At 42.4% G+C, this 13766-nt stretch overlaps 1 protein-coding gene across 5 annotated transcripts in view; it reads right to left on the bottom strand.

Moving 5' to 3' along the window:
- Positions 1–13766, bottom strand: part of UNC80 (unc-80 homolog, NALCN channel complex subunit) — a 133689-nt gene that overhangs the window by 87982 nt on the left and 31941 nt on the right. For all 5 annotated transcript variants that reach the window (XM_051623948.1, XM_051623951.1, XM_051623949.1 and 2 more), the window contains exons 15-17: positions 13101–13248; positions 2135–2283; positions 155–321 (exon numbers count right to left, since the gene is read on the bottom strand). In XM_051623948.1, coding sequence (XP_051479908.1) covers positions 155–321; positions 2135–2283; positions 13101–13248 — 464 coding nt within the window. The remainder of the gene's footprint in view (positions 1–154; positions 322–2134; positions 2284–13100; positions 13249–13766) is intronic.

Raw genomic sequence — 13766 nt, 5'->3', positions numbered from 1 at the left:
TGATACTATGCTTCTTACTTCTCTTAACCTTTCCTCCTCCCAGCGTTTCCATTGCTATCAAGATAAACCACAAGGCATTCAACTTTCTACGTTTATGTTTGGTGGAGATAGTCATACAGCTATGTGCTTTGCCTTCTCCCTCCTAGACACCCACCTTTTGCTTCCAGAAGGTTTTGGCTCTTGCTCTGTTTCCTCTGTTTTTTTTCCTGGTATTAACTTTTCAGCACTGTCTAAGAGGGCGCTGAGAGCCACTCTCCGAAAGACATTTCCATGAGCCTCCTTAATAAACTGGACCAGCTGTCGGATATCACAGTACAAGCCCTGAGTAGCAAGACATCGTGAAAATGAAATAATTCAGTCTGCAGTTTGTCAAGAAGCAGTGAGAATCAATACTTTCTAAGGTACTTCAGCAGGCCATTACTTCCTCTAGCTGTTATCTCATATACTCTCCATATACAGGGTTTGTGTTTTCTGGCAGGGATCAAAAGCTGGAAACTCCATTTAGCGTACTCAGAAAAGGTTGACAATGAGGACCATTATTGTTATGGAACATGTTCTGCAATGGGCAGATGTAGAGCTGTGAGAGGTTAAAACAGCTGCAAGAGAAGGGAGTTGCAAAGACTACTTAAAACCTGTTTTATCCCCTTTACCTAGCCCACAATATTAAAAGGGACAAAAAAGCCAAATGAAGGAGCTGGGTGGAAAATAGAGTGCAAAAAATTTGCATGTTTTGTTTCAAAACCAGTGGGTGCCTTGGGATTGTTCTTAATTATTTTAGAGCTTTACATCATGGGAAGAGACAGGAATGACTCACTCATTCCACAACCTACTCCTACACTCAAGGCTCTTTTTAGTTCCAAACATTCATACACATCCATGATGTGATAAATCACCTCGATGTCTGAGGGCAAAAAGAACAGTTTTACAGAACCTGATTTTTTATTTTTCCTGAAAGATCTTGCATTATTCTGAAAATTCCCAGGTAGGAACTGCATGGCCAGCTTTCAACACAACAACAAAAAACCCCAAACAAACAAATAATTGCATCTATATACAATGATTAAGGCTCTTTTTTTCATAAGATATTGAACAGAAGATTCACTTTAAAAAGTGACTGAAAAACAGGTAATCCTCACATATATACTCTGCATACTGTGTTCTCCATATAGACACATTTAATAGTGATGTGTTTAAATTTCTTCTTACACACTAGCTAAAATAAGATCCAGAAATACATACACTTTATAAGGAAAATTTAGGCTTGGTAATCCTAGCCTACGTCCAACAATGGTGCATGTTTTTCTGCATCCCACCACCTAAATGTCCACTGAGAAACATTCCAAAGGAGGAATGTCCATAAGAACAAATAGACTGGGACATGGGCAGACCACTCTGCTGGTTTTAGGTGTTACTGTGTTTCCCTTTTCCCTCTCCCTCCCCCTCACAGGATTACTATCCCTTTAGCTGGACTTGAGTGCCTCTACAGCTCTACTGTGAGGATGAAGCACAAGAGTGCTTCTTGATTACTTCCATAAGAAAATCCTAATTTCTTATAATAAAACAGGTAGTCTGAGATCAGCTGTTAGATTAGTAACCAATTAGGAAAAAGAGCTCATATTATCCATTCTACTGACTACTTGGGGGCAATAGCATGTAGGAAGCAACCAGCAGCACCTCACTTTCCTCCAGGAATTCAGTAAATTGAATGTTTGTCTAAACCTTGGGAAGACCTACCAAACTGCTGTTCAGTAACGCACATACAGTGCCACAGGTGGGCCATGTCCTTAAACAAGTAAACTAGCTTTAACTTTGCTGAAAGGTGAATTATGCTGGCTGTGGTCTTGTTCATTAATCCCTTGCTCCAGACTATGCTACTAATCCACTTTTAATAGACCCCCAGAAAAGCCTGACCAGAGAAAAAAATGCAATTCAGGGTGCACAACTTTGTATCCTGTCCAAGTCCCCAAGTTCCAAGGGAAAGAAGGGCATAACATCTGTATCATGTTTCAACTGTGACTGCACAGCTTGCAACAGTCATGGGACTTGGCTAAACTAAATTCATTCTTCACTGTAAAGCCTCACTGTCCACACCCAAGTGAGAAGTACTATTGTTAACATGAACTCAAGTGCTTACCAGGTTTTCCGGGCTGTGCAGCTCATGTGTAGTGGAAGCACAGCGAGTGATCAATGACTTGAACATAGCACTCACAATAATACTCTCTACACTCTGGGCTGTAGACTTGTTGTCCATTGTGGTGAAGTTATTACCAAATCCAGCCTTGTCTGTAAAATTCAAATACAAGCAAGTCCCAGTTTTAGGAACGATTTGAAAAAAAGATGACTTAAAGACACAAGTAAGGGGATTCAGACACATAAGACAAGAACAAGTCGCCACCCATCCTGTCCTCAGTTCTCACAAGCACAGCCCACAAAAATAAATCGGAAAAGACAGGTAAAATAAATGAGAAAGATAAGATCTTGCCAGAAATAACTGGAGGACTCTAAACGGATGTAAAAGATCAGGACCACTCTGTCTTGCTTTTAGCCACATATCTCACTTCAAGATACACAGAATAATGTACATCTGTGATGGATGGATGATCCAGTGGATTGATTTGTGATCCTGGAATCAATGATCCCAAGAATGGATGTATTATCCTGAGGATGTTCAATTATTCTGGGATAGGTTTATGATCCTGGGATCGATGATTTGGGGAGGAATTGATGTTCCAGGGATTGATGATTTGAGAATCAGTTGATGAGCCTGAAAGTGATGATTCTTGGATGAATTAATGGCCCTGGAACCGATTATTTCAGCTCGACTGATGGCTCTGAGTTCAACTGATGGTTCTGGCTGCACTGTTGATCCTGGCTTCAATGACTTAGGAAAGGACTGAGAGCATTAGGATTGATAATTGGGGGATGAATTCATGGTCCTGTGATTGATGATTTTGGGCCTGACGGATGTTCCTGGGATCGATTCAGACATAAATTGAGATTCCTGTTGATCAATGATCCTGTAACCAATTGATGATCCCGAGATGGATGATTCTGGACTTCATCAAGGTTCCTGGAAATTGATGATTCTAGCATCAATTGAGGTACCTAGAGATTGATGATTAAGGGCTTGATTGATATTCCTAAGATCCATAATTCAGTTCTCAAATGATGATTCTGGATGCAATTGAGATTCCTGAGATCGATGATTTGAAGATCGATAGGGATTCCTAGGATCGATGATTCTGGCATCCATTGAGGTTCCTTAGATCAGTGCTTATGGTATTCGTTTACCTTCCTGGGATCAGTGATTCTGGCATCTAATCTGGTTCCTTAGATTGATGATTCTGGCATCCATTGTGACTCCTTAGATCGATGATTCTGAGCTCGATTGAGATTCCTTAGATGTTCCTGGGCTCGACTGAGATTCCTTAGATCGATGATTCTGGAATCCATTGAGATTCTTTAGATTGATAATTCTGAGCTCGATTGAGGTTCTTGAGATCGATGATTCTGACATCCATTGAGGTCCTTAGATCGATGATTTTGAGCTTGATTGAGGTTCCTGGGATCGATGATTCTGGAATCCATTGACATTCTTCAGGCCGATGATTCTGAGCTCGATTGAGGTTCCTTTGATTAATGATTCTGGAATTCATTAAGATTCTTTAAATCGATAATTCACAGCTCGATTGAGGTTCCTGGGATCAATTATTCTGGAATTCATTGAGATTCCTCAGATCAATAATTTTGGCATCCATTGTGATTCCTTAGATCGATGATTCTGGCATTAATTGTGACTCCTTAGATCAATTATACTGAGCTCGATTGAGAATCCTCAGTTCGATGATTCTGGCATCCATTCTAATTCCTTAGATCGATGATTCTGAGCTCGATTGAAGTTCTTGGGATCGATGATTCTGGAATTCATTGAGATTCCTTAGATCGATAATTATGGCATCCATTGAGATTCCTTAGATCGATGGTTACGGGCCCAATTGAGGTTCCTGGGCTTGATGAATCTGTCATCCACTAAGGATCCTGGGATCAATGATTCTGGCATCCATTAAGATTCCTTGGACTGATGAATCTGGCATCCATTCAGATGCCTTAGATTGATGAGTCTGACATGCATTGATATTTGTTAGATCAATGATTCTGGCATAAATTGAGATTCCTTAGATTGATTATTCTGGGCTCGATTGAGGTTCCTTAGATCGATGGTTCTGACATACATTGAGGTCCTTAGATCGATGATTGTGAGCTGAATTGAGGTTCCTTAGATCACTGCTTCTGAGCTCGATTGTGATTCCTTAGATAGATGTTTCTGTGCTGGATTGAGAATCCTCAGATCGATGATTCTGGCATCGATTCTGATTCCTTGGATCGGTGATTCTGGCATCCATTGAGATTCCTTAAATCGATGTTTCTGCGCTTGATTGATATTCGTTAGATCAATGATTCTGGCATCCACTGTGACTCCTTAGATCGATAATTCTGAGATCGATTGAGGTTCCTTAGATCGAAGATTCTGAGCTTGTTTGAGGTGCCTTAGATCGATGTTTCTGAGCTCGATTGAGAATTTTCAGGTCGATGATTCTGGCATCCGTTCTGATACTTTAGATCGATGATTCTGGCATCCATTGTGATTCTTCAGATCGATGACTCTGAGCTTGATTGAGGTTCCTTAGATCAATGATTCTGGCATCCATTGTGATTCTTTAGACCGATGATTCTGAGCTCGATTAAGAATCCTCATCGATGATTCTGGCACCCATTGTGATTCCTTAAATCCATGACTCTGAGCTCGATTGAGGTTCCTGGGATCGATGATTCTGAGCTCGATTGAGGTTCCTTTGATCGATGTTTCTGCGCCCTTGTTGTTCCTTAGATCGAAGTTTCTGCGCTCGATTGAGGTTCTTTAGATCGATGATTCTGAGCTCGATTGAGGTTCCTTAGATCGATGATTCTGGCATCCATTGTGATTCTTTAGATCGATGATACTGAGCTCGATTGAGAATCCTCAGATCGATGATTCTGGCATCCATTGTGATACTTTAGATCGATGACTCTGAGCTCGATTGAGGTGCCCTATATCAATGCTTCTGCGCTCGATTGAGGTTCCTTAGATGTATCTGAGCTCGATTGAGGTCCCTTAGATCGATGATTCTGGCATCCATTGTGACTCCTTAGATCGATAGCTCGATTGAGGTGCCCTATATCAATGCTTCTGCGCTCGATTGAGGTTCTTTAGATCGATGTTTCTGAGCTCGATTGAGGTTCCCAATATCAATGCTTCAGCACTCGATTGAGGTTCCTGGGATCGATGATTCTGGAATCCATTGACATTCTTCAGGCCGATGATTCTGAGCTCGATTGAGGTTCCTTTGATTAATGATTCTGGAATTCATTAAGATTCTTTAAATCGATAATTCACAGCTCGATTGAGGTTCCTGGGATCAATTATTCTGGAATTCATTGAGATTCCTCAGATCAATAATTCTGGCATCCATTGTGACTCCTTAGATCGATGATTCTGAGCTCGATTGAGGTTCCTTAGATCGATGATTCTGAGCTCGATTGAGGTTCCTTTGATCGATGTTTCTGCGCCCTTGTTCCTTAGATCGATGTTTCTGCGCTCGATTGAGGTTCCTTAGATCGATGATTCTGAGCTCGATTGAGAATCCTCAGATCGATGATTCTGGCATCCATTGTGATACTTTAGATCGATGACTCTGAGCTCGATTGAGGTGCCCTATATCAATGCTTCTGCGCTCGATTGAGGTTCCTTAGATCGATGTTTCTGAGCTCGATTGAGGTCCCTTAGATCTTTGATTCTGGAATCCATTGTGACTCCTTACATCGATGACTCTGAGCTCGATTGAGGTTCCTTATATCGATGATTCTGAGCTCGATTGAGGTTCCTTAGATCGATGATTCTGGCATCCATGGTGACTCCTTCGATCGATGACTCTGAGCTCGATTGAGGTTCCTTAGATCTTTGATTCTGAGCTCGACTGAGGTTCTCTACATCAATGCTTCTGCGCTCGATTGAGGTTCCTTCGATAGATGACTCTGAGCTCGATTGAGGTTCCTTAGATCTTTGATTCTGAGCTCGATTGAGAATCCTCAGATCGATGATTCTGGCATCCATTGTAATACTTTAGATCGATGACTCTGAGCTCGATTGAGGTTCCTTAGATCTTTGATTCTGAGCTCGACTGAGGTTCCCTACATCAATGCTTCTGCGCTCGATTGAGGTTCCTTCGATAGATGAATCTGAGCTCGATTGAGGTTCCTTAGATCTTTGATTCTGAGCTCGATTGAGAATCCTCAGATCGATGATTCTGGCATCCATTGTGACTCCTTAGATCGATGACTCTGAGCTCGATTGAGAACCCTCAGATCGATGATTCTGGAATCCATTGCGATATCTTTAGATCGATGTTTCTGCGCTCGATTGAGGTTCCTTAGATCAATCACTCTGAGCTCGATTGAGGTTCCTTAGATCGATGATTCTGGCATCCATTGTGACTCCTTAGATCGATGATTCTGAGCTCGATTTAGAATCCTCATATCGATGATTCTGGCATCCATCGTATATACTTTAGATCGATGACTCTGAGCTTGATTGAGGTTCCCTATATCAATGCTTCTGCGCTCGATTGAGGTTCCTTCGATGACTCTGAGCTCGATTGAGAATCCTCAGATCGATGATTCTGGCATCCATTGTGATACTTAGGTCGATGATTCTGAGATCGATTGAGGTCCCTTAGATCGATGATTCTGGCATCGATTCTGATTCTTTAGATCGATGATTCTGAGCTCGATTGAGGTTCCTTAGATCGATGATTCTGGCATCCATGGTGACTCCTTCGATCGATGACTCTGAGCTCGATTGAGGTTCCTTAGATCTTTGATTCTGAGCTCGATTGAGAACCCTCAGATCGATGATTCTGGCATCCATTGTAATACTTTAGATCGATGACTCTGAGCTCGATTGAGGTTCCTTAGATCTTTGATTCTGAGCTCGACTGAGGTTCCCTACATCAATGCTTCTGCGCTCGATTGAGGTTCCTTCCATAGATGAATCTGAGCTCGATTGTGGTTCCTTAGATCTTTGATTCTGAGCTCGATTGAGAACCCTCAGATCGATGATTCTGGCATCCATTGCGATATTTTTAGATCGATGTTTCTGCGCTCGATTGAGGTTCCTTAGATCAATCACTCTGAGCTCGATTGAGGTTCCTTAGATCGATGATTCTGGCATCCATTGTGACTCCTTAGATCGATGATTCTGAGCTCGATTTAGAATCCTCATATCGATGATTCTGGCATCCATCGTATATACTTTAGATCGATGACTCTGAGCTTGATTGAGGTTCCCTATATCAATGCTTCTGCGCTCGATTGAGGTTCCTTCGATGACTCTGAGCTCGATTGAGAATCCTCAGATCGATGATTCTGGCATCCATTGTGATACTTAGGTCGATGATTCTGAGATCGATTGAGGTCCCTTAGATCGATGATTCTGGCATCGATTCTGATTCTTTAGATCGATGATTCTGAGCTCGATTGAGGTTCCTTAGATCGATGATTCTGGCATCCATGGTGACTCCTTCGATCGATGACTCTGAGCTCGATTGAGGTTCCTTAGATCTTTGATTCTGAGCTCGATTGAGAATCCTCAGATCGATGATTCTGGCATCCATTGTAATACTTTAGATCGATGACTCTGAGCTCGATTGAGGTTCCTTAGATCTTTGATTCTGAGCTCGACTGAGGTTCCCTACATCAATGCTTCTGCGCTCGATTGAGGTTCCTTCCAGAGATGAATCTGAGCTCGATTGTGGTTCCTTAGATCTTTGATTCTGAGCTCGATTGAGAACCCTCAGATCGATGATTCTGGCATCCATTGCGATATTTTTAGATCGATGTTTCTGCGCTCGATTGAGGTTCCTTAGATCAATCACTCTGAGCTCGATTGAGGTTCCTTTGATCGATGATTCTGGCATCCACTGTGATTCTTTAGATCGATGACTCTGAGCTCGATTGAGGTGCCCTATATCAATGCTTCTGCGCTCGATTGAGGTTCTTTAGATCGATGATTCTGAGCTCGATTGAGGTTCCCTATATCAATGCTTCTGCGCTCGATTGAGGTTCCTTAGATCAATGCTTCTACGCCCGATTGTTGTTCCTTAGATCGATGTTTCTGCGCTCGATTGAGGTTCCTTCGATCGATGACTCTGAGCTCGATTGAGAATCCTCAGATCGATGATTCTGGCATCCATGGTGACTCCTTAGATCGATGATTCTGAGCTCGATTGAGAATCCTCAGATCGATGATTCTGGCATCCATTGTAATACTTTAGATTGATGACTCTGAGCTCGATTGAGGTTCCCAATATCAATGCTTCTGCACTCGATTGAGGTTCCTTAGATCGATGATTCTGGCATCCATTGTGATACTTTAGATCGATGTTTCTGCGCTCGATTGAGGTTCCTTATATCGATGATTCTGAGCTCGATTGAGAATCCTCAGATCGATGATTCTGGCATCCATTGTGATTCTTTAGATCGATGATTCTGAGCTCGATTGAGGTTCCTCAGATCGATGATTCTGGCATCCATTGTGATACTTTAGATCGATGACTCTGAGCTCGATTGAGGTGCCCTATATCAATGCTTCTGCGCTCGATTGAGGTTCCTTAGATCGATGTTTCTGAGCTCGATTGAGGTCCCTTAGATCGATGATTCTGGCATCCATTGTGACTCCTTAGATCGATGACTCTGAGCTCGATTGAGAATCCTCAGATCGATGATTCTGGCATCCATTGTGATACTTAGGTCGATGATTCTGAGATCGATTGAGGTCCCTTAGATCGATGATTCTGAGCTCGATTGAGAATCCTCAGATCGATTATTCTGGCATCCATTGTGATTCTTTAGATCGATGATTCTGAGCTCGATTGAGAATCCTCAGATCGATTATTGTGGCATCCATTGTGATACTTTAGATCGATGATTCTGAGCTCGATTGAGGTTCCTTAGATCGATGATTCTGGCATCCATTGTGATACTTTAGATCGATGTTTCTGCGCTCGATTGAGGTTCCTTAAATCGATGATTCTGAGCTCGATCTAAGGAACCTCAATCGAGCTCAGAGTGATTGATCTAAGGAACCTCAATCGAGCTCAGAGTCATCGATCTAAAGTATCACAATGGATGCCAGAATCATCGGTTGAGGATTCTCAATCGAGCGCAGAAACATCGATTTAAAGATATCGCAATGGATGCCAGAATCATCGATCTGAGGGTTCTCAATCGAGCTCAGATTCATCTATCGAAGGAACCTCAATCGAGCTCAGAAGCATTGATGTAGGGAACCTCAGTCGAGCTCAGAATCAAAGATGTAAGGAACCTCAATCGAGCTCAGAGTCATCGATCGAAGGAGTCACAATGGGTGCCAGAATCATCTATCTAAGGGACCTCAATCGAGCTCAGAGTCATCGATCTAAAGTATCACAATGGATGCCAGAATCATCGATCTGAGGATTCTCAATCGAGCTCAGAATCAAAGATCTAAGGAACCTCAATCGAGCTCAGAGTCATCGATCTAAGGAGTCACAATGGATGCCAGAATCATCGATCTGAGGATTCTCAATCGAGCTCAGAATCAAAGATCTAAGGAACCTCAATCGAGCTCAGATTCATCTATCGAAGGAACCTCAATCGAGCGCAGAAGCATTGATGTAGGGAACCTCAGTCGAGCTCAGAAGCATTGATATAGGGCACCTCAATCGAGCTCAGAGTCATCGATCTAAAGTATCACAATGGATGCCAGAATCATCGATCTGAGGATTCTCAATCGAGCTCAGAGTCATCGATCTAAGGAGTCACAATGGATGGCAGTATCATCGATCTGAGGATTCTCAATCGAGCTCAGAGTCATCGATCTAAAGAATCACATTGGATGCCAGAATCATCGATCTGAGGATTCTCAATCGAGCTCAGAGTCATCGATCTAAAGAATCACATTGGATGCCAGAATCATCGATCTGAGGATTCTCAATCGAGCTCAGAGTCATCGATCTAAAGAATCGCAATGGATGCCAGAATCATCGATCTGAGGATTCTCAATCGAGCTCAGAGTCATCGATCTAAAGAATCACATTGGATGCCAGAATCATCGATCTGAGGATTCTCAATCGAGCTCAGAGTCATCGATCTAAGGAGTCACAATGGATTCCAGAATCAAAGATCTAAGGGACCTCAATCGAGCTCAGAAACATCGATCTAAGGAACCTCAATCGAGCGCAGAAGCATTGATATAGGGCACCTCAATCGAGCTCAGAGTCATCGATCTAAAGTATCACAATGGATGCCAGAATCATCGATCTGAGGATTCTCAATCGAGCTCAGAATCATCGATCTAAGGAACCTCAATCGAGCGCAGAAACATCGATCTAAGGAACAAGGGCGCAGAAACATCGATCAAAGGAACCTCAATCGAGCTCAGAATCATCGATCCCAGGAACCTCAATCGAGCTCAGAGTCATCGATTTAAGGAATCGCAATGGGTGCCAGAATCATCGATCTGAGGATTCTCGATCGAGCTCAGAGTCATCGATCTAAAGAATCACAATGGATGCCAGAATCATCGATCTGAGGATTCTCAATCGAGCTCAGAGTCATCGATCTAAAGAATCGCAATGGATGCCAGAATCATCGATCTGAGGATTCTCAATCGAGCTCAGAGTCATCGATCTAAGGAGTCACAATGGATGGCAGTATCATCGATCTGAGGATTCTCAATCGAGCTCAGAACCGTCGATCTGAGGATTCTCAATCGAGCACAGAAACATCGATCTAAGGAATCGGAATGGATGCCAGAATCATCGATCTGAGGATTCTCAATTGAGCGCAGAAGTATTGATCTAAGGAACCTCAATCGATCTCAGAATCATCAATCTAAGGGATCAGAATGTATGTCAGAATCGTCGATCTAAGGAATCTCAATGGATGCCAGAATCATCGATTTAAGGAAACAGAATGAATGCCAGAATCATCAGTCTAAGGAATCTCAATCGAGCGTAGAAGCATTGATCTAGGGAACCTCAATCGAGCTCAAAATCATCGACCTAAAGAATCTCAATGAATTCCAGAATCATGGATCCTAGGAACCTCAGTCGAGCTCAGAATCATCGACCTAAGGAATCTCAATGGATGCCAGAATCATCGATCTGAGGAATCTCCATGGATGCCAGAATAATCAATCCCAGGGACCTCATTCAAGCCCAGATTCATCAATCCAGGAAATCTTAATGGATGCAAGAATCATCAATCCCAGGATCCTTAATGGATGCCAGAATAATTGATCCCAGGAACCTCAATGGAGCCCAGAATCATCGATTCCAGGAACATCAATCGAGCCCCAGAATGATTGAAGTCAGGAACCTCAATCAAGCCAGAATCATTGCTCAATTGATTGCAGCATCATCCATCTGTCCAACAATTATCGATGCAGGAAACATCATTTTTTTTCCAGAATCATCAATCCTGGCATCTTCTATCAATCCCAGAACACTAAAACCATCTTATAATCATGTATCCCAGGAACATCAATCGAGACCCGAATTATTGATCCCAGTGTCACCTCTAAACCCCAGACTAATATATCTGAGGGACAAAAATCGCTCCTAGAATCATCTATGCCAGGATTATTGATCCATCCCAGAATTCTAGATCACAGGGCTATCAATCCATACCAGAATTGCCCGCTCTAGGATCATAATTTAATCCAGGAATTTTTGTTCTCAAGATCAGCAGTCTATTCCAGAATCATACAAATGTCCATCAATTCATGCCCTCTTCATAGATCGATCTCAAGATCATAATTTCATCCCAGAACCATCAATCCCAGGATCATAATTTGACACCAATGTCATCTATCCCAGGATCACTAACCAACACCAGGCTCACCAATCGATCCAAGAATAATTGATCCCAGGCCCAGCAATACATCCCAGAGTAATTGATCCCAGAATAATAAACCCCTCCCAGAATCATTGATCAGTCCCAGACTTATCAATCCTGGAATCCTCAATCAGTCCCAGGATCACCCATCAATCCTAGTGTCATCAATCAATCCCAGAACCATCAATCCCAAGATCATGTATCAGTCTCACAATTATAGATCCAGTAAATAGATCCCAGAGTTATTGACTGATCCCTGGCTTGTCAGTCGCTCCTGGAAGTATTGATCCCAGAATTACTGACTGATCCCTGCATTGTAAATATATCCCAGAATCATGGATTCCAGAATCATCACTTGATCCCAGAATTGTAAATCGATTGCAGTATCATCAGTCAATCCCAGAATAATAAATCGCAGGATCACCCATCAATCAGAGACAGACATCTTCTTTACAAAAGTTGCTATATAGTATTTTTTCATGCTTTCTCTGAAATGCCTGAGATGAGAGGTGGGTTGTGACCTATCATTGTTAGCTATTGTTGAATGCAGTGACTAAACATAAATGTTTAGTCATTCTTATAGCACCTGGAATAATTTTTCTAATTTTAAAATAAAACATATATACATATATACACATAGACACACATACACACACACTTGTAACTGCAGGCACGTGCATCTATGTGTTCACGTTCTTGGACATTCAATGTATTCTTGCTATTTACTGCCTCACCTGAATCACCACAGGGGGTTTTAATGCTCAATTGTATTTCCATTCAGAATAAACCTTGGATTAAACAGGCCATTCCAGGTGGTGCTTCATCATGTCATGAAGCAGAAAACTCCCTGCCTCAGGCATAGTTGAATGAAAATATTTTCTTTGAAGAGCCATGAACAATAGGTCTTCAATTTCAGGTGCACTAGGTGATGCAAGATCACTAGGTGAGATCACTGGGTGTTCAAATCTGAAGAGATTCAACTCCCCTGACCCCCACTGGCTGAGGATACAGTCTGTATATTCTGAGGATAGTAATTAATTATTTTATTTTTTTTAAAGGAAAGGCATGGCTTGCTTCTGATGGTACTGTTATTCAAGTGAGAGTTTCTGACTACCAGCTGTACTTACTGTCAGTGACTGGCTCCATGCAGAATCCCAGTAAAGCATGCAGGAAATCCACCACATTATTGAGAGAGTCCCTGTTCACATAATCCCTCATGGTCTGCCGGAACTGCATCTTATCCAGTTTGTACAGCTTTGTGAGGCAGCTCTGAGCCTGCAATGATATCCATCAAATCACATCAAAGTATGCGTTCCAGTTTTGCTCATAGGAGCAGGGTAATTTTTGCTCTTGCTTAGCCAGTGCTTTGCTGTGCTGTCTAAATTAACCTCTCCTATGAGCCAGAAGGTTCAGGTCCTGCAACAGACAACAGGTTCACCTCTGAAGCAAACAAGAAGTTCAGCACAAGGAGACAGTGCTGAAGGCACCAAGAAGGCATCAGTACAGGTCCCACTGTTTGGAGGTGGTGGTGAAGTCACTGCCAGCCATGTCTCAAGCCTCTCCTCTCCCTAACCCCAAGGTAAAATCTCACCGAATATGAATGAAGTAGGAATGTACCACCTCAGTCAAGGCTTGTTCCCTTGGTGAAACAGGTTCTTAGCCTCAGGAATCTGCTTTTCAGCCTCTGGCTCAGACCCAACCCATTTGATGCACCTATACCTCCTTATCAATTTACACATATGCTACCTACAGCAGGGCGCTTAACTTCCCAATAAACTCAGACAAGATTGTCC

This window comes from Apus apus, chromosome 6 (genome assembly GCF_020740795.1).
Source record: "Apus apus isolate bApuApu2 chromosome 6, bApuApu2.pri.cur, whole genome shotgun sequence".
Lineage (NCBI taxonomy): Eukaryota > Metazoa > Chordata > Aves > Apodiformes > Apodidae > Apus > Apus apus.
This window is presented reverse-complemented; position numbering and strand designations above follow the sequence as displayed.